This window comes from Panthera pardus, unplaced genomic scaffold, assembly GCF_024362965.1.
Source record: "Panthera pardus isolate Hobbes unplaced genomic scaffold, ASM2436296v1 HiC_scaffold_11, whole genome shotgun sequence".
In the NCBI taxonomy this organism is placed as follows: domain Eukaryota; kingdom Metazoa; phylum Chordata; class Mammalia; order Carnivora; family Felidae; genus Panthera; species Panthera pardus.
The window spans coordinates 83,928,970-83,949,426 of NW_026526666.1; the positions used below are offsets into that span (position 1 = coordinate 83,928,970).

At 55.0% G+C, this 20,457-nt stretch overlaps 2 protein-coding genes across 3 annotated transcripts in view; one reads left to right on the top strand and one right to left on the bottom strand.

Moving 5' to 3' along the window:
• NKAIN1 (sodium/potassium transporting ATPase interacting 1) overlaps positions 1 to 18,438 on the bottom strand; it is a 40,220-nt gene extending 21,782 nt beyond the window's left edge. Inside the window, exon 1 of one of the 2 annotated variants that reach the window (XM_019429943.2) lies at positions 17,978 to 18,438. In XM_019429943.2, the coding sequence (XP_019285488.1) occupies positions 17,978 to 18,031 (54 nt within the window). In that variant the 5' untranslated portion in view covers positions 18,032 to 18,438. The remainder of the gene's footprint in view (positions 1 to 17,977) is intronic. The other variant, XM_019429941.2, reaches the window with a different exon arrangement.
• The window catches only part of ZCCHC17 (zinc finger CCHC-type containing 17), a 132,677-nt gene that overhangs the window by 4,136 nt on the left and 108,084 nt on the right, over positions 1 to 20,457 (top strand). The window lies entirely within an intron of this gene.

Genomic DNA, 20,457 nt, shown 5'->3' on the forward strand with positions numbered 1-20,457 from the left:
CAGAGAGGAGGCACCAAGCCCTTTGGAGGGCTCCTGTGGGTCAAGCATCATATTGGAGGTGTCAGGCACCTACTGCGGAGGGTCAAGTGCTGGAAGGAGCTGACAGGTCATTTCTCCTGACTGAGCCGCTCGTCACGTGACCTGACGGAGGGAGGAAAAAAATCCAATTCCCTGACTTATTTAGCAGCACCTCCTGTACGGACGCTCGCAGGAAGAAAATAATGATGAAAACCAGCCTCACTGCTATGGCAACAGCGGCCACTTCTGACTTCCCCTCCTGACTACAGGCCTGGTGAGGAAGTCTGCCGGGTGGGGGAGTGTGTGTGGGGGGAGGTGTCAGGAACCCCTCCCCCAGGGCTTTGGGGTCCCCCTTCCACTACCGCAACAGTCTTGGGCTCAGATCCCAGCTTCCCCACTTCTTCCAGCAGAGAATCACCACAGCCACCAACATCCGGACAGCCCTTCGCAGCTCAGACTGATTTATGCCCCCACGTGGGTTATTAGCCCCACTGGACAGATGAAGACACTGAGGCTCGGAGCAGCGAGAGGGACGGTGTCTACCAGCCCGGTATCCTTCCGTCTGTACTGCCCTTACTCCCATCAGGCACAGGGCCACTGACCCGTGCAGGTATCCCACTCTGATTCCTCTGTGGCACAAAGGAATAAATGAGTGGAAGGAATGTCACCCCCACCCCATCCTGCCCCCCTCTTCCTCTCCAGGTAATCTATCCGCTCTTCGGGGTAGGGGGTGCTCTGCTCTGGTCTGGCCCAAGTGGGCCGGACAGGGGTCATGTGGGGCCTGGGGGAGTCTGCACAGTGAGAAGGGTGCCCCCAGGTGCCCGGGCAGAAGTGTTTCCCTTCAAAATGCCTGGCCCTGAACTTTAGCACTAGTCTTAATGCTAATATTTTGTACACGCTTACTCTGGGCCAGGCTTCGTGCCAGGCACTTTGCATGCACCATCTCCCTTAGCTCTCACAAGCAGGGTGAGGAGTGAGGGATGGGCCATCATCCCTGTGCTATGGTGGGGGAGTGGCGGGGGGGGGGAGGGAGAGGAGCCCGAGATCTCAGGGCTGGAGCGAACCCAGGTGGTCTGACCCCAGAGCCCAGAGCTTTTAACAGATACCTGCAGCCCTGGGAGACTGTCTCCTCCTTCTCCCTTCCCCCACACCCAGGCAGGCTAGGAAGATTAAAGGAGGGGGGAGTGCAGAGGTGCAGAGGGGAGGCTGCTGAGCTGCCGCCTGCAATCATTTCCTGGCCCTGGGCCAGAAGGCTGCAGGCAGTACCTGTTGGAGGAAGAGGTGTTTGCTGTCTGCGGGAAGTGGGGTGCAGGAGGGCCCCCCTGGGAACGGGGCGGGGCCTGTCTCTAGGCCCGGGGTGCACAGGAGGAAGGAAGGGGAGTACCTACTATGTGCGCGTGCTGAGCCCAGCACTTTACAGGTGGCATTTCATCTTATCCCCAAAGTGACACTAAGAGATAATAGCTAACACTTACATGCCGAGTGTCTCTTGAGTGCTTAGCATATGCTTGGATTCATTCAATCTTCACAGAGACATGGCAGGTAGAGACTGAGATCACCCTTGCTTTGCACACAGGGAAACTGAAGCATAAAGAAGGGAAGTAACGAGGTCCCCTGGCCCTAGAGTCCATGAGTAAGAGATTCACTATCCCGCCAGGGCAGCGGCATCCCCATTTTCCAGAGGAGGAGAGTGAGGCCCAGGTGTCAGAGTGGGGGTCAAGTCCCATGTTCTGGGACTTTCTGACTTTTTTAGTGGCACATCCTCCACTGATGGGCACCTTTGCCACCGCTCCCCAGTAGCTCCTGCCTGGAAACATCGAGAGCACGGGGAAGGTTCTAGCTGCGACTCTTGGCCCACGGCTGCCCAGACTGAGCAGAGGAGCTTATTTTTGTTCAGGGTATTTTTGTCTGGATTCACACACCTAACCACGATCCTTTCCAGAAATGGCGTCAGCCCACTTCCTAGAATAGTTCACAAATGGGGCTCCACTGCCTTCCTGGGCCTCTGTGTACCCATCTGTACAAAGGGTTGGAGGGTTGTTCTCTGGGAAGCCATCAGGCTTCTGGCCTGGGAGCTTCCCATTTAGCAAGCAGTCATGACTCTGCGCCTTATAGGCACGCAGCCCTCCAAAAGGCTTCTGGTGATTTCTATCGGCCGTGTCCTAAGTATTGACTAAATGCCAGGCGCCGTGCTGAGTGCTCTCCCTGGATTCTCTCACTGAGTTTGCTCGGGAGCCCTAAGAGGCAGGTACGATCGTCTCCGTTTACAGAGGAAGAAAACAGCTCAGGCTGAGTAACCTGCCTGTGTTCACGTTCCTGGAGAAGAGCGGAAGCAGGACGTCTCAGCATCCATTGCCTGGTTCGGCTGATCGCCGATGTCCAACATTTGGCCACAGCAGGCCCTGATGAACGGAGCCCCCCCCCCCCCCCATCCTATCCCATCAGGCCTGGGGAGCCAACCAGCCCAGCCTGTCCCAGCCACAACAGCCACAGTGTGAGCCCCGGGCCAGGCCCCAGACAGTCTCTCACTTTGAGGGGACGATCCTGTCTCCTCGGTGGCCTATCTTGGGGATGACAGCTAGTGGCAGCTTGGGGACAGCAGTCTGCTCAGAGGGCTCATGGGGCTGCTGACAGCAGACAGGCAGTGACAGGCTGGAGCAGCTGGCACCGCCCGAGGCAGATCAGGCACCTGGGAGCCTCGGCAGGCACCCTACCCCCAAGTCCAGACCCTTGGGGGTGTTCAGGACCAAAGCAAGAATACCCACAGAGCACCGTGTGTCTAAGTATTTAAGTTACGAACCAAGCTAACAAACTCCCAGATAAAATATGTCCTATCTTCCCTTCTAGACATCATGGTCCGGAAGGCCGGGCTGTGAATTTAAATCCCTCTGTCTCCTCAGAATACTGTGCTAGAACATAGTAGTGTCCAGCCAGCCCTGGTCAGCATTCCTACTTCTGTCTCCCTTCTGGGCAGGGGCCTAACACACAGGTCTGGACACCCCCCCGGATACGTGTCGGCAACATCCACACCCGTCCCCCGCCCTTCACAGTCGGCCTTTGTCCTCCGGCCTGGGGGTGCACACACACCAGCCACACACGCTGCCCTCTGGAAAAACCCTGGCAGGTCCTGAAAGTGAGCCTGGGGCTGACGGGACAGGGGACTGGGACCTGCCGGTAAGCACACTGGAGAATCCTCACGGGTGACGCATTCCCAAAGCAGAGCCTCAGGCCACACAGGTGCCGGGGCTCTGGGAGCAGCTCGGGAGGATGAAGAGGGCTTGGAATTTAGCATCGGGAAATCTAGGCAAACCCCAGCTCATGCCTTGCTTACAGACTCCTTGCAAGGCCACACTGACCCACTGACCAGCGTCTCTTAAGAAGTCCTCTGCCTCCAGGGGCGCCTGGGTGGCTCAGTCAGTTAAGCGTCCGACTTCAGCTCAGGTCACGATCTCGCGGTCCGTGAGTTCGAGCCCCGCATCAGGCTCTGGGCTGATGGCTCGGAGCCTGGAGCCTGTTTCCGATTCTGTGTCTCCCTCTCTCTCTGTCCCCCCCCCAAAAAAATAAATAAAAAACGTTGAAAAAAAAAATTAAAAAAAAAAAAGAAGTCCTCTGCCTCCAGGGGCGCCTGGGTGGCTCAGTCGGTTAAGCGTCCGACTTCAGCTCAGGTCACAATCCTGCGGCTCACGAGCTCGAGCCCCGCGTCAGGCTCTGTGCTGACGGCTCAGAGCCCGGCGCCTTCTTCGGATTCTGTGTCTCCTTCTCTCTCTGTCCCTCCCCCGCTCGTACTCTGTCTCTCTCTCTCTTGCGCTCTCAAAAATAAATATCAGAAAAAAATTATAAAAAAAAAAAAAATAGAAGCCCTCCTGCCTCCCACACTCCTGAATCCGCAGTACCTAGCACAGTACCTGGCACGGGGTAAGCACCAATAACCACCTGACTGACGGAGTGAGCGAAGCAGGCTTGTGATTATTCACCCAGGCTCTCCATCTGCTCACAGGGGTCAATCAAGCACCACAGGTTCACGGAGGGCCAGAAAGCTCAGACGCCAGGCTCCCAGTCCAGGGCGTGAAAGTCGAGGTGGAAAAACAAATCTATGTCCAACAGTGTGCAGCAAATGCAAAGGCACTGTGCTGTGAGGCACGTGCAGCTGGGGTGCTTAAATCAATGTGGCCTGAGCCCAGCGACCGGAAGTGGTGAGCATTAGGGCTGGTGGACCTGCCTGGGCATCCTAGTGTCCCACTGGCTAGACCAGAAACTCAGGGCAAGGTCCAGAAATCTGTATTTTAAGAAGCCCCCCCCACCCAGGTGATTCTGCTACACGTTCAAGTTTGAGAAGCCCCACGTCAGACTTCTTCTTGAAGGCAACAAGGAGCCATGGACTGCTGTACACAGAGGGAGGCCGGTCCAGAGGGGCACTTCACTACGGTCACTGGGGGAGTCTGGTGAGGGGCTGGTAAAAGGCCCACGTCGGAAAGCTGGCCCCATGTGGACCCTCACCTCCACCGGGACAGGGCCGCTGCCTCTGTCCGATGCCCAATCTATCGGCACATGTGAGGGAAGGGGCCACTGGGAAGTCAAGACCCTTGCTGGGCACAGGGCCTGCTGCCAGGGTGACCACCTGTCACTGGGGGAGAGGGGGCAGCGCCCCACGGAGGGTCAACGAAGGAGAGCTGGGTGATCATGGCAACCTCCCCTCAGGTGGGACAGGGTAATGGAAGGAGGCCTGGCTGTCCCACGTACCCCACTCCCATTCCCAGGAGGGAGCACCACTGACCCCACAGTCCTCCTCTGCCCGCATCTAGCTCATCATCCCCTCCTCTGTCCATCTGGGCCCCAGGTGGCAGTGTCTCCCCCCTCCACATCCTGAAGACACAGCTTCCTTGCCATAGCCTAAGGGCTGGGGGGCTCTCTCCTTGGTTACAGCCCTAGCTCCCGTATCCATGGTGATCCTCTCTCACGAGGCCCGAGACCCTCATCTGCCAGGCCTTCACCTTCCTTTGCCGAGACTGGTCCTGGGGGCGTGGCCCAGATCAGCAGCAGGGCCCTTACTCTCTTTAGTGGACACGGGGTGAGGAAAGGGGACAAAGGGCATTCAACATGCTACCTTCAACCAGGAGATGGATGCAAAAGACGCATTCAACGGCTTCCCAAGGCCCAACAGGGAAGCTCAGAACAACTCAGGCCCAACCTGAAGCTCGGGAGAGAGCAAATCACCCCGTCAAACCTGATAGAGCATAAAGCACGGGGAGTCTAGAGACCCACAGGCCAGCACTGTGTTATCTTAGGCAGGCTCTGTGACTTCCCAAGCCTCAGTTTCCACACCTGTACGTCAGAGATATTCGTCTCCACCCTCTAGGGTTCCTGCAAGATGAAGTGAGGAGAAGCATCTGAATCAAGAGGCACGGTGCTCAGGGGCGCCTGGGTGGCTCAGGTGGTTGAGCATCTGACTTCGGCTCAGGTCGCGATCTCACAGTTTATGAGTTCAAGCCCCGCGTCAGGCTCTCTGCTGTCAGCCCGGAGCCCGCTTTGGATCCTCTGTCCCCCTATCTGCCCCTCCCCTGCTGGTGCTCTCTATCTCAAAAATAAACATTAAAAAAGAAGAAGAAGCAGAAGAGGAGGAGGAGGAGAGGCAGCAGCACAACACCCAGCACCTCCTTTGTCTTCCTGTCCCTCTGGGAGCCAGGGACCGTCTAGCTGGATCATTCCCCCACTGACATACTAAAGTCTGGGTTTTCTGAGAGGAGGCTGTCAGACATTACCTTTGCTCCTACACCAGACAGCCTGTCCCTGCCTCCTGGGTGACCTCTCTCTGCTGGTGGGACACCTGGTGGGGAAGACAGTGGCTCTGGGACCAGAAAACACTCCATAAACACGGACTTCTGGTACTGGTATTATTACTGCTAGTCATCTGACGGGCGAACGAGTACTGCCTGGTAAATTGCTTCCTGCAGGTAATTTACATTTCCTATTGTCAGTGTAGTCTTCAGTCACTACCATCTGGTACAGGAGTTTTCCAGAAAGCAGGAGCCAGGCTGGGCTTCTGTTTTCCTGCAACCCCCGGCCCAGGCCCTGGCAGGGAGCACCCAAGGAGCCCAGCACAGAAGGGACGAGGCAATCATCTGCTGTAACTTAGCACGCAAAGCAGAAAGCTCTCCTTCCTAGTCTTTACCAAGTGTTTGAACGCCTCCAGGGATGGGCTCCTTAGTCCCTGCTGCACAGCACTCCAGGGAGGCTGAGCTCCATGGGGTGAGCAGGGGCTAAATGGGCGGCTCCAGGACTTGGGGCTGCAGGGAACTCCGGGGCCACCCCCACCCCCATGGCCTAGCAGCCCCCCTTCCCCTCCCACTGAGAGTTGATAATAGGAGTGGTTCTAATTATGCTCTAATTGCTTTCTTCCAGGCAGTTTCTCTGGAGCCAAGGAGTTCAGAGTTCATGAATAAATGAAGAGGGAGGAAGCGGGAAGGGATGTTTATTGATCCACAAATCTCTACGTGCCAGTGTCTCTGCCCCACAAATGCTTGGGCATGCAGCTGTGTGCAGTTTTGAACACATACACACAAACACACAGACGTGCACACTACAGCCCCAAACCTCTCTCTCCAAAGGACGAGCAGGGGGTAGAAGGAAGGTAACAAGAAATCTCCTAAAGTGGCTTTGGGTCCCAGTCCCAGCGCTGCCACTTGACTTATGGCCTCGGGCAAACCGGGGTCTTCCTGCCTGTATGGTGGAGGAGCAAAGGTAACGTCTGACAGCCTCCTCTCAGAAAACCCAGCTGTTAGGATGCCAATGGGGGAAAGATCCCGCTGGATGGAACCCTGGGCTGGGCCAGATGGGCACTGCTGCCCTCAGACTCTCCCCGCTTTCCTCTAGATGCCTCCTTCCCTAAGAAGAACCCAGCCAAACAGCCGGGTGCTCCAGGGACATGGTGGGAGGGACACTTATATCTCCATGCTGGCGGGTCACCTGGTGGGGGAAGGGCAGGGCTCCGGACCGGATGTCTGCACTGCCACTCACCAGCTCAGTGGCCCTGGCCACGCACTTCTTGAGGCTCAGTGGTTTCATCTATTAGATGGCAATGGTAGACTAGGCAACAGCCTTAGCCGAGTGCCTGGCACAGAGTAGGCATTTCGTAAGTGGCGGCTACTACTGCTAATAATGTTACAAACCTGCACAGTACAGGTTGGTGCCTTCATCACAGGTGGAGAAACTAAGGCACAGAGAGGTCAAGCAACTTGCCCCAAATCACGCCTTAAGTGACAGAATTTGAACCCAGGCCCATCGGACCCCAAAGCCTCTGTGCTCCAGCCTTGGTTCTCCGCTGCGTCTGATTCATCTCGTCCCCAAGAGGTGGCACACAGTAGGTGACCGCAGTAATGTACTGAATGACAGAGAAATGCAGGAGAAAGACGAGCATAAAAAAATCAGGCTCTGTTTCCAGTGACCAGGGTGAGCAGCTTGATGGAGGGAGAGCTAGGACAAGGTTTCTTTCAAGGTCAAAGCGAAGTGCTGGGTCTGAGGGACGCCAGGACGCCGTGCCTCCTCAGCAGCTGGGGCCAGGTGGGGACAAGGGGGATCCTTTGTATGTGCTTGTGGAAGGAGATCTTTCTACTCCTTCACGACTTTTCTCTAAGCTAGGAATCCTGGCTTTTGGCATCAGCCAGCGCCTTGCTGTGTGACTTCGGGCAAGCGACTTCAGTTCTCTGAGCCCTGGAGCCCTGCATCTAGGAGACGGGAGTGACAAGGGTCCACGCCTGGGGCTGCTTGCAGGGGGACAGGAGCACATATGTGAGGCAAGAGTGGAGGCTTGGGGATCCGACTGCCTGGCTTTGAATCCCAGCTCTGCCGCGGCCTGATGGAAGAGCTGCTTCCGTCAGATTCTGCTTCTGTGTCACCCGGATGATGCGTCTACCACACCAGGGTGGAGCAGGGGGGTGCAGGGTGCGCTCCCAGGGGTAACGTGGCTACCACGGTAAGCAGTGTGGCAGAAATGTTCGATAAATCTCCCTGCTAGAATACCCACATGCAGAGACCCTGCAGTCCATTTCACATGTGGGGACGCAGCCCCAGAGAGGGGCAGGGACTAGTCCAAGGTCACAGAGCCAGTTCAGGGCAGAGCCGGGCCCCTGTGGGAGCTAGCTGTATGCAGGGCCCCCTGTCCACACCTCAGCTTGAACAGATCACCACGAGACCCTTCCCCGCCCGCACCTGGGCCACCCTGCTTAAGGCTTGCTCGGGGCTGGGGGGTGCTGAAGCTCCCTTCTCCCGTCTTCCCGGCTGGCTCCAACCAGCGGGGTGTGTCACAGAGCAGGGAGGGTGACCCACCTTCCTGGCCCACCCCATCAGCCCCTTCACCCCCGAGGGCTGGCTGCAGAGGCCTCGGAAACGATCCAGGGGCCCAGGACTGGAACACCATTTGTCAGCCCTGCATGGTGGTGGCGGGCTCGTTTCCATGGCAACCGTGCGGTGTGAAGGCATCCTGGCATCATTAGGGAGTGCGCTGAGTAGTATAAACAGAGGCTGCAGTAGATTACACGCCTATTATGAGCAGTCTCGGGCTCTGAGCACTGGTAATTATGCCTAATTGTGCATTTAATTGTGTAATTGAAAACCCACATCTCCGACTCAGGCTGGGGCTGCAGAACCTACCCCCCACCACCTTCAAAAAAAAAAAAAAGAGGCTTAGGAGCCATCACTACCCTGAAAATCCCAGGGCTGCCTCCCTTTCTAGAGCAACGGGGTAGCCAGAGTGGACGTGGTGGTAAAGAGCTCGGCCAGGCTCTGTGACTTGGGATGGGGTGAGGGGGAGCATGCTGAATTAAGGCAAAGCAACTGGCTAGGAGCACAAAAATGCCCACCAGATTTTCATTATTCATAACAGATACCATTTTATGTTATTGCCACTGCCCTCTCAGGACCTAGAACCAGCATCTGGTGGTTTCCAAGGGACCTGGATCATCATCAGATCCATCACACATCCAAGGGGTCATCCAACTTACAAATTCTTCACCCCTGCCAGGGACAGGGAACTCACCACCTGACTGTCGGTCCGCCACTGCAGAGCCTCGATAGATAACCTGAAGACTACTGATGGAGTTCAACAATCTCCTCTCCAGCTCCCAGTTTCACAGACTGGAGAGAATAAGGCCCCGAGAAGGGCAGGGCCAGCTCAAAGATGCACAGGAAGTGAGTTCCAGAACCTCGGGATTCTGACTTGCAGCAGAGGGCATACTTTGTACCCCAGGGTGACCTTGCACCTAGAATTGTGCCCGGCACTTTGTGGGTGCTTCATAAATATTTGCCGAATGCAACTCCAGGTAGGGTTAGCTGGTGGCAGTTCTTACTCTCTGACCCAACAGGATTTAGTTTTTTTCTGGATTTGAAGAAGTTGACCTGCAGCGGCCCGGGGTTTGGGATAGGTCAGAACCTCCTGCTCTTGAAAGTCTGTGGTCTGAGACTTGAGTTTACAACCAAATATGCCGTGTGGGCATCTGGGACGGGGACAGTATGGACGCTCACCCAGAAGGCAGAGGAAAGGAGAGGTCACGTGAGCCCCTGACTACCTGACAGAGGCAGGAGTGTCCCCCTCCGCTCAGAGCCCGATTGTCACATCCTCGCCACTGCCCTCCAGCGCGACAGGCTGGTGTAGCAGCAAGTCTGGTCTCTACCTGGGACAGGATGGAACTCATTGCTAACTCAGAGCTGGAGGTCCTCTTAGATGATGAGTCCAGCTTCTCCCTTTATAGAGGGGCCACACCTTCCTGTCTGCTCCCCTCTGATTGAGTGCTGGGCTCTGTGCCCAGAGCTCTCTCTGCGTTATCTCAGGCCACTCTGTGAGGGGGTGCTCTTATTATTCCCATTTTATGGAAGAGAAGACTGAGGAGCAGTAAGGCCAAAGCCACACAGCTTTAGAACTTCTGCTTCACCTGTGTCTTCTACTCATTCAAAAGGGGACACGCCCCCTCTCCTAGATGCCACAGTATTCAGATTCATAGAACGTGCTATGCCATTTCTGGAGCATTTAAGAGTGTGAACCCTTTGTGAGCTCCACTCAGCACAGTTTATCTCAAAGGAGCCTCCTGGCAACTCTCAGAGGCAGATTATTATCCTGATTTAGAGAACTGCAGGTGCAAGCTCAGAGAGGTTAAGTGTCTTGCCCAAGGTCACCCAGCTACAAAGAGGCAGAGATGTAACTCAAAGCCCAGCCTGACCCCAAAGCTCAAGCTCTTCCCTGTTGACCTCTCTGCCTCTCGTTCACCAGCTGCTTTGAGGGGCAGAGGCCAGGAGGCCAGGTAACACGGTCAAGCCTGCAGCCACATTAACAGCTCTTCTAAAACCTTGGTACTGGGGCGCCTGGGTGGCTCGGTCTGTTAAGCGTCCAACTTAGGCTCAGGTCATGATCTCGCAGGCGGTGAGTTCGAGCCCTGCATCGGGCTCTGTGCTGACCGCTCAGAGCCTGGAGCCTGTTTCAGATTCTGTGTCTCCCTCTCTCTCTGACCCTCCCCCGTTCATGCTCTGTCTCTCTCTGTCTCAAAAATAAATAAACGTTAAAAAAAATTAAAAAAAAAATAAATAAAAATAAAAATAAAACCTTGGTACTCACTGGCAGAAGCATCTCTGATTCACCTGCCCTCTCCCTCTCCAGGTCAAGGCCTGGAGGGCCGAGGGCACTGCTACTGGGCTCCCTCTTACCAAAACTGGCTCCGTCCCCTGTGGCTTGGAACTAGCTTTAAAAAAAAATTTTCTTTGATGTTATTTTTCAGAGAGCGTGCGAGTGGGGGAAGGTCAGAGAGGGGGACAGAGGATGTGAAGCAGTCTCTGCACTGTCAGCACAGAGCCCAATGTGGGGCTCAAACCCGCAAACCAGGAGCTCATGACCTGAGCCGAAGTCGGACGCTCAACCGACTGAGCCACCTAGGCGCCCCTGGAACTAGCTTGTAAAAAGCACATCTCGGGGCGCCTGGGGGGCTCAGTCGGTTAAGCGTCCGACTTTGGCTCAGGTCATGATCTCGCCGTTTGTGGGTTCGAGCCCCGCACTGGGCTCTGTGCTGACAGCTCAGAGCTTGGAGTCTGCTTGGGATTCTCTCTGCCCCTCCCCTGCTTGTGCTCTCTCTCTCTCTCAAATGTAAATAAACATTAAAAAAAATAAATAAAATGGGTATGCAAGCTGGTGCAGCCACTCTGGAAAACAGTATGGAGGTTCCTCAAAAAACTAAAAATAGAACTACCCTACGACCCAGCAATTGCACTACTAGGCATTTATCCACGGGATACAGGTGTGCTGTTTCGAAGGGACACATGCACCCCCGTGTTTATAGCAGCACTATCAACAGTAGCCAAAGTATGGAAAGAGCCCGAAAGTCCATCGATGGATGAATGAATGGATAAAGAAGATGTGGTATATATATACGATGGAGTATTAATCGGCAATCAAAAAGAATGAAATCTTGCCATTTGCAACTACGTGGATGGAACTGGAGGGTATTATGCTAAGTGAAATCAGTTAGAGAAAGACAAATATCGTATGACTTCACTCATATGAGGACTTTAAGAGACAAAACAGATGAACATAAGGGAAGGGAAACAAAAATAATCTAAAAACAGGGAGGGGGACCAAACAGAAGAGACTCATAAATATGGAGAACAAACTGAGGGTTGCTGGAGGGGTTGTGGGAGGGGGGATGGGCTAAATGGGTGAGGGGCACTAAGGAGTCTACTCCTGAAATGATTGTTGCCCTATATGCTAACTAATTTGGATGTAAATTATAAAAATAAAATGAAAAAAAGTGGAATGAATATCCTACTCATATCCAAGATATTTTCCATTACATCATACAGACTGTTGTTTTAAAAGGAAAAAACCCCTCAATCCTATCCTTCTACAAATAAATTTCTATTTTAATTTAAAAAATAAAAATAAAATAAATAAGCACATCTCTGGGGCACCTGGATGGCTCAGTAGGTGAAGCATGAGACTCTTGATCTTGGGGTTGTGAGTTCGAGCCCCACACTGAGCATAGAAACTGCTTTAAAAAAGGGATAAAAATAAAAACCCCAAACAAAAACCACCCCAAACAAAAACCACATCTCGGGTCTCAACTTGCTCATCACCCCTATGCCCCTGAAGCCAGAGGATGGAAGAGATGTCAGTCATCACATTGACCATCCCTGCTTGGTCCAGATTTTACAAGCATTCTCAAATCTTCTTCCCTCGATCACTCATCTGAGGCCCAGACTGTATCTTCTGTTTCCTCGGTGACAAGTCACTTCAATGTCCGGCCTCAGTATGCCCATCAGGAAATGGGTATCAAAACCACACGTGAGCCTGAGGGCTCATGGGTCTTCAATACAGGTTAATTTCTTCCCTGGATAACTTTCCCTCAACCTGCCTCTTAGCAACCTTCCACTCAGCACAGGCCTTGGGGTGCGCAGAAATGGGGAACAAGCAGCTCAGAAGGTCTAGGGTTTAAATGCTCATTCTGTCCCTGCTATCTATGTGGCTGTGGATAATCCAGACGGCAACGAGGGACTCGGTATGTGAAGTGCTGAGCCCAGGGCCTGGCTCATAGGAGAGTAGTTGCTGTCATTATTTCCCTCCAAACCGTCCATTTGCCACGTAAAGAAACTGAGACCTGAAGAGTTTATGGAAATGACTCTGACCGCTAAAATCTCTGACCCCGGCAGAGAGGGGGGCTGCGGTGGCCCGTCCAAGTCTCGAGGCAAATGGCAGGGAGCCATAGGGAGCAATCCCCGTTGGCACGATGCCTATACCGTCTCATGGGGTCCCCCCAAGCTGCCACGGGGTACGAGCTGATGTTCTGACTGCTTCACAGGAGAGAGGCGGAGGTTCAGAGAGGGTAAGGGACCCGCTGGGAGTCACAAAGCGAGGCAGCGATGTCGATCTAACTGACCCCAGAGGTAGGGCTCCTGACCCCTGTGCCAGATCTCAGAGCAGCTGCCAGTGACGGGGCACTTATCTCAAAAACCTGCACCCGCCTACCCCTACAAAGGAGCCAAACTAGGGCCCTCCCGTGCCCCACCCCTCCCCCAGGCTCTCTTTTCTCTTCCACCTTGCTCTACCTGCCTCATAAGGGTCTTCAGGGCTGTTTGGTCTCAGCCTGTCCATCTGCAGCAGGGAGCGGACTACCCCCGTAGTGGTGCAAAGGGATACGAGGAACAAAAACGGTCAGTGGCCCAGACAATTCTGTGCTCTGTGCTCCTGTCTCCAGAGCCCGGCTGGAGAACCCGAGGCACCTAGAGCAGAGCAGATCCTCCCCGGGAAGCCACCAGCTTGCAGACGAAGCTGCTTCAGAGCACGCTCCCTCCAGTCCTTACCATCACTATTGCTAATAACGACATCAATCAGGTTGACCACGTTTCACACCATTACTCCCAGCTCAGCAGGAAGCTACATATTTTCCCCCTCACGCACCACCTTCCAGAAAGAAGAGCTTTCCAGAAGGGACGAGCAGGCAGCGTTTCTCTAAATACCTACTATGTGCACGGCACCTGGCTAACCCCTTTTCTACAACCCTGCAAGGTGGGGGGGGGGGAGACTCTTTCTCTTTGAGGGAGGAAGAAACTAAAGCCCAGAGGAGTGAATGCAGGTGTCCAAGGTCACCCAGGGCTGGGACAGAGAACAACCGTGGCAGTGATGTATCACTGAGCACTCAATGGCTCACCGTGCCAGGCACGTGCATGATCCCACTGAAATATTACCATGTTCAGATGAGGAAACTGAGGCTTGAGGCAGCGAAGAGACCGGTCTGAGGGCACACACTGCATAAACATGAGCGGCCGACGGGCACAGGCGGAGAGGGTGGCTCTCCGCTCGGGCAGGAGAGTGCGCCCATCCTGGTCCTGCCACTGGCTAGCTTAGAGACCTCGGGCAAACTTCGTCACCTTCCTGAGCCTCAGTTTCCTCATCTGAAATAGGGGATAGCGAGAACATCCATCCCACTGTGTGGAATAACGATAAGGATAAAGACAGTAGGCAAAAAAAAAAAACCAAAAAACTAACGTTTATCGATCATTTAACATGCACCAGGCACTTTGCCAAACACTCTACATATGTAAGCTCATTTGGTTAAATGAGGTAATGCATATAAAGTGCTTAGCACAGGACTCCAGAAATGGGAGCGATAATGATGATGAAGAAGAAACTGATGAGGATTCCCTTGGGCAAATCTCCTTGGTTCATCTTACAGGAAGAACAGAGTGGCCTGTAAGGTCTCAGGAAGGAGGCGGACCTGGAAAGAAGGGCAGGGGTTGGACAGGGGGAAGGAAAGGAGACACACGTAACATTCAGGGAGTGAACAGCATTTAAAAGGTCAAGACGATACACTAAGTAGGAGCACGTGGGTGGCTCAGTCGGTTGAGCATCTGACTCTTGATTTTCGCTCAGGGAATGATCTCAGGGTTCATGGGTTCACCGGGGCTCTGTGCTGACAGCTAGGAGCCTGCTTGAGATTCTCTCTCTCTCCCACTCTCTCTCTCTGCCCTTCCCCTGCTCATGCATGCTTTCTCTCTCTCAAAATAAATAAATAAACATTAAAAAAAGAGAAAAGATGATACACTGAGTAGAACTCGGGAAAGGAAGGGACCCAAGACATTCTGCAGAATGGCACCGGACGGAGACGCCCTGAAACCTCCAGGGCCAGCTGGACGTGGTCCCACAGTCCCCGATGGATAGAACTGGCAGGACCCCAGAGACACAGACCAGGGGTGCTTCCCATCTTACAGATGGAAGAGACCAAAGCTTGCAGTGGGAAAAAGACTTGTCTGAGTTTACAGGATGTCAGTGGCAGAACTGTACTTGAATCCAAGCCTTCTGTCAGCTCAGCACCCAGCTACCTGCTGCTTCCCACAAAGGAAGACTGCAGGGCGAGGGGGACCTGGATACATTTGGGCCACAATTCCAGGAAAGCGCCCCATGGTATATATCATTATGATGACAGGAAGAAGCTATAGTTGATTGAATGCTCACTCTGTACCTGGCACAATGCTAAGTTCGTTATACGCATTTACCCCTCACAACGACCCTAAGAATTCAGAACGGTTTATATTATCTCTTTTTCACAGGTGACAACATTGTGGCTCAGAGAGGGTAAGCAACTTGCCTAAGACCACACGGCTAGGAAGTGACAAAGCCAGGACTCGAACCCAGCCCTGTCCTATCAAACTCCCCAGCCCTGTCCCTACACTTGTCCCTCTGAACGGTACAGCTCCCACTTGCCCCTTCTACCCTCCAGTAAACACTCACCCCTACTCCCTCACCCAAAGCCAGTCTATCCCAACTACAGAAGAGTGTTCAGAGCTAGCCTGTTTCATCATAACGATCAAACCCCGTCCAAAAGAGAAAAGTGACAGCTCATCTTCTAAAGTTTTCAGCTGAGAAACATTTAACAGCCTTTTCCTTCTCGGCCCCTTTCCACCGGGTGAGAAAACAGGCTCCCTTCTCTCTGGGATGATGTCAGGCTGGTGGATTCCAGCATCCAGGAGTACATGACAGAAGCTGCTAGGCAGCAGAGACTCCTGGGAGTTAGTGACAGCTGAAGGGACCCGCTCTGCAATCCGCCCAGACAGAACAGAGGCAAGAGATCGATTTCCAAGTCCCTTCTTGGAGCACGCCCTCCCCCCAAATTATCTCACGTAATTCCCATAAGATGTCCGAAGCCACCCAGCCAAGATGTATTAGAGTCAGAATCCGACCCAGGTCTCGCCTACTTCCAGAGTCCCTATGCTGGCAAACTCTCTAAGCAGAAGGGTGGGGTTAGCTTAGCTGGGGAGAGTTCTGGAGGCTGGGAGTAGCAAGGACAAAGAACCCCTGATTACTCTGGGCCAGAACTACTTATTTTATAATTAAGAAGGCAACAGAGAATGCTGGTCACCTGCCTGGCTTCAAAGCCTGGTGCTTAGCTGTAGAACTTTGGGCAGGTTACTTTACGGGATATGAGGATTAAATTAGTAAATACGTGGAAAAGGGCTTACAAGAGCACCCAACATCCTAGTAAATGCTCCCCAAAGCTAACCGCTGTCGGCAGCAGCAGAGAATGAGCACGGGGCAGACTAACAACAGTGCCTACCTTTGGGGTGTGGGACAGGCATGGAGGCAAATGTACGTTTAAGTTCTGCCGTTTGACTACGGACGGGTTCATTTTTACAATATGTATGTAACTTTTTTTAAGCATGAAAAAAGTCCTAGTTTAAAAATTAAAAATTAACACACAGGAAAAAAAAAAAAAAAACAAACCTCCGAAAAGTTTCATCACTCCTTGGCATTTTATATTCCTCCAAGTAGATAAAGAAGGGTGTTTCTACTGTGAGCCAGGCGTTGCCAGATACCTGATTCATTAATTTATTTTACAAATATTAATGGAGTGCCAGGCACGGTTCCAGCTGCTGGGGATTTAGTAGGGAACAAAACAGATAATCTCTGCCCTTCTGGAGTTTCCACTCTACCTGATTTTAATTAATTCCCCCCCCCCCCCCACCCCGCTCCCTGCAACCCTCAAGGATGGGCAATTTCCAGACAGGCGGACCAAAGCAGCCTGGCGAAGGGAAGTCGCTTGCCCTGCATCCCACAGCTGGGAGCAGGGCTACTACCCTCAGGGCCTGGCTGTTTCTACCACTGCCCAAGAGAGCAAGTCTGTGGCTGGCAAGTTTGGGGCTGGCGTCCCCAAGAGGAGAGAAGCAAGATGAATGAGGAGGTCTGCACGTCCAGACTCAACGCGTCCCTCGGAGCTATTGTGTGCACCTGTGCTGGAGGAGGCGCGGTGGGCGCAGGCAACCGTGGAGACGAGGCCGTGGAGTTAGGCACCAGTGAGGCTCAGGTTCCCCCACCTCACACCCAGCCCGGACTCCTGCCCGTGGAGGTCCCCACGCACCTCTGCCTAGAAGCTCAGCACAGCTTCAAAACCCCCCCAGTCGCCAGGCCTGAGCTCTAGGGTTAGGCGGGAGACCCTGACCTCTCTTTAACCCGCTTCCCAACTTCACCTGCCGGAGCCTGAAGGGAAGAGCAGACCTGGTCCTCGTGAGCCCCCAAATTCACTCCACTGGCCTCCCTCAGAGGAGAAGCAGAGTTGCCTAAGCCGGGGTTGGGCATGGTTTCCCCAGATGCTCCCCTCCCCACCCAGGGCACCCATCCCTCACTGGTGCCGGTCAAGGGCTTGTCTGCGGGTCCCCACCCATGACACTCAGGTATGACTGATGGAGAGCTCCCCCACCCCCCACCCCCCCAGCCGCAGTGGCCACAGCCAAAGCAAGGAGGGCAGCCAGCACCCAGTTTGTCAGACTGGCCCAGGACCCGGCAGCTCCTGTGACTCTCTCCAGAGAGGCGGGTCTCCATTCCCACCCAGGCTTGCTCAGTCAGGAGGGGGGAGGCAGGCAGCTACAGCACAAAGGAGGAGTGAACGGTTCTTGGAGTCTAAGATCCCAATACACACAGATGAACGTGAACCAGGAAAGGGTTAGAGATCTAGAGACACAGCAAGGAGAAAGCCGGAGACAAACACACACACAAACACACACGGAGGAGCAGAGACTTTGTGAGCAACACTCGCGCGGGCACAGACCCGGAGGACAGGAGAGCCGCGCACTCGAATAATCTAGAGGAAAACACCCAGCAGGGACCTCAAGGGATCCAGCTCAGCAGCCCGGGACACACCCCCGGCCCCAGCGAGCCACAGTCCCACAGCAGGCCACTCGCACGGTGCCGGGCGGGCGGGGGACCGGCGCACAGGACGCACTCGGGGACCGGGGAGAGCCGGGCGAGAAGCGCACACAAAGAGCCAGCCGGGCCAGCAGGAGCAGGCTCCGCCCGTCCGCCCCGTGACTCCAGCCCACCCCCCACCCGGGACTCGCGGCAGACACACACGGAGACACACACGGGCTGTGTAGCCCACCCGCACGCCCGGGACCCGCCCCGCCGCGCCCCACCCGGCCCCGGCCGCCCGGCGCTCACCAGCTGCAGGCAGCAGAAGGCGACGAGCGTGCAGCGCCCGCTGCACTTGCCCATGGCTCCGGGGGCCGCGCGGGCCGTCCGCCGCGGCGCCCCTCTAGCTCGGCGGCCGCCGCCTCCTCCTCCGCGCCGCACGGGCTCCGCGTCCTCCCCGCTGCGCGCCCCGGGCGGCGGAGCCGGGCGCCTAGGGCCGGGCCCGGGGGCGCCGGGTCCTCAGGGCTGGGGCCGGCCGCTCGCGCCCCGAGTCCATGGTCCGCTGGCCCGCGCCGGCTCCGCCGCGCCGCGCCTCCTTTGTCTGGCCGGCCGGCCGCCAGGCGCGCCTCCTGCCCCGGGGCGGCTGGCGGGGAGCGCGGAGCGGGGAGCGCGGGCACCGAGCGCGGCGCACAGCAGCACTGCCCAGCTGGGGCAGCCGCCCGGGCGCTCGGCGGCCGCGGCTTCCCGGCCCCACCACGTGGCTCCGCCGCCGCCACAGGGAGGGAGTAAGGGAGGGGCGGGGCGGGGCGGCCTCGGGAGCAGAGGGGAGGGGAGAAGGGGTAGGCAAGTGGAGGGTGGAGGGAGAGACGGGGAGGGAGTAGAAGAGTGCAGGCTTGGGGGTGGACAGCCCTGGGTCAAAGCCGGACTTCACGGGCTGTGTGACCTTGGGCGAGTCACGTCGCCCCTCTGGGCCTCAGGTTTCTTAGCAAAGTGGGAATAACGTGTGCTTCGGAGTTGCCAAGGTGAAAAGCTGTTGTGTGAATAAAGCACTTAGCCCTGTGCCTGGCCCGCTGAGGGTGCTGGAGCACTCCTCTCTCCGCCCTGTCTGTAGGACTCCCCCACCCCGGGGTTCCAGCCTTGGACCTCTCCTGCCACTCTGGTTCCCAGGTCTGCTCCTCACCCCGGCCTCCCTCCTGAGTGTCTGGTCACATTTTCGTTCTTCCCTCTTTCCTTCTACTGGCATTTACTGAGCCGGGACTGCATACACACCCCTGGGGGCGCCCGGGATCCAGAGATGAGCACTGCGGCGCTGTTCCAGAACCCATTGAGCTTCCCAGGGAACAGACAAGCTCCCAGAGGCATGTGGGTGAGCTGCCTGATGGCAGAGACAGAGGTTGGCGCAGGGGGGCTGTGGCCTGCCCCTAACCCCTAACCGAGGCTGCAGTGAAGAGGGAGTCAGCAGAAGACTGCCTTCTTCAAGACACTCTGAAAAGCACTCCAACTTCCAAACACATGCCAAATCCATGTAACCCCCCCCCCCCCCACTCCTAACTTCTGAGTCATCTTGGTGGTTAGGATCACTCAGGTGGAAATCCCTGAGGCATCCTCTGGGCTCCTCTATATCCCATCTGACCATTCTGTGAACCATACCTTCCAGCTAAGGTCTATGAAATACCTACTATGGGCCAGGATCTCCGCTGGGGAGAAGGGGATGCACCAGTCTCTGTGCTCAGTGAGAAAACAGTCCAATGAGGGGTTGTCATTACAAGAAACATACAAATAAATACATAATGATGGATTCTGATGAGTGCTTTAAAGGACAATAAAGAGGAAAAGAGAAGAAGGGGGCACAATCCAGGTGTGGAGACCAGGAAGGGCCTCCTTGGGGAAATGACGTTAATATTGAGAAGACAATAGGAGGGAAGGAGAGGCAGAGGAGTGGTGAACAGTGTTCTGACAGAAGGAACAGAAGGTTGCCAATTCTTCCCATAGTCTCCATTCTGGCCAGCCCTCCTGAACCGGGGGGCGGGGGTGGGGGGCAGCGTGATACGGATTCAGACCCATGGTTCTGGACCCGAATAGCCAGAGGCCAGCCCCCTCTCCTCCCTGGACTACTAAAATGGGCTCTTTTCTGGTCCCCCTCCCCCAGCAATTCCTCAGCATGCTGCTTGGTATTTTAAAACACACAGGCTACAGGCGGGCCCCTGGGTGGCTCAGTCCGTTCAGAGTTAAGCGTCCGACTTTGGCTTAGGTCATGATCTCACGGTTTGTGAGTTCAAGCCCTGCATTGGGCTCTGTGCTGATGTCTCAGAGCCTGGAGCCTGCTTCAGATTCTGTGTCTCCCTCTCTCTCTGCCTCGCCCCCACTTGTGCACACGCTCTCTCTCAAAAATAAATAAACAGAACACACACACACACAGGATATTCATAGGGTTGAAAGTACATGTGCTGAGGTTTTCACTTGGAAGAATAAAATAAGGTAACAGTGGGAACTTTTTTTCAGTCATGCTTGGCGAGTAACAGCTGTGTCCAACCAGGTTCTATGACTAGACAGGCTTCCAGGAGTCTGTGAAGTCCCTGAAATAATATGCAAAGCTTCGTGCGAGCAGATGTGCCTTTTTCTGGGGAGAGGCCCCGACAGCTTTCATCAGATTCTTCAAAGAGTCTGTTTCCCACAAAAGAATAAGAACGAGCCCCACGAAGCCTCGGCCCAGATGTAATGGTTCTCTAGCAGACCCTCTCTGGGGCCTCTTCCAGATAGAGCCTCTGTCAGTTCCCTCCGAGACTCTA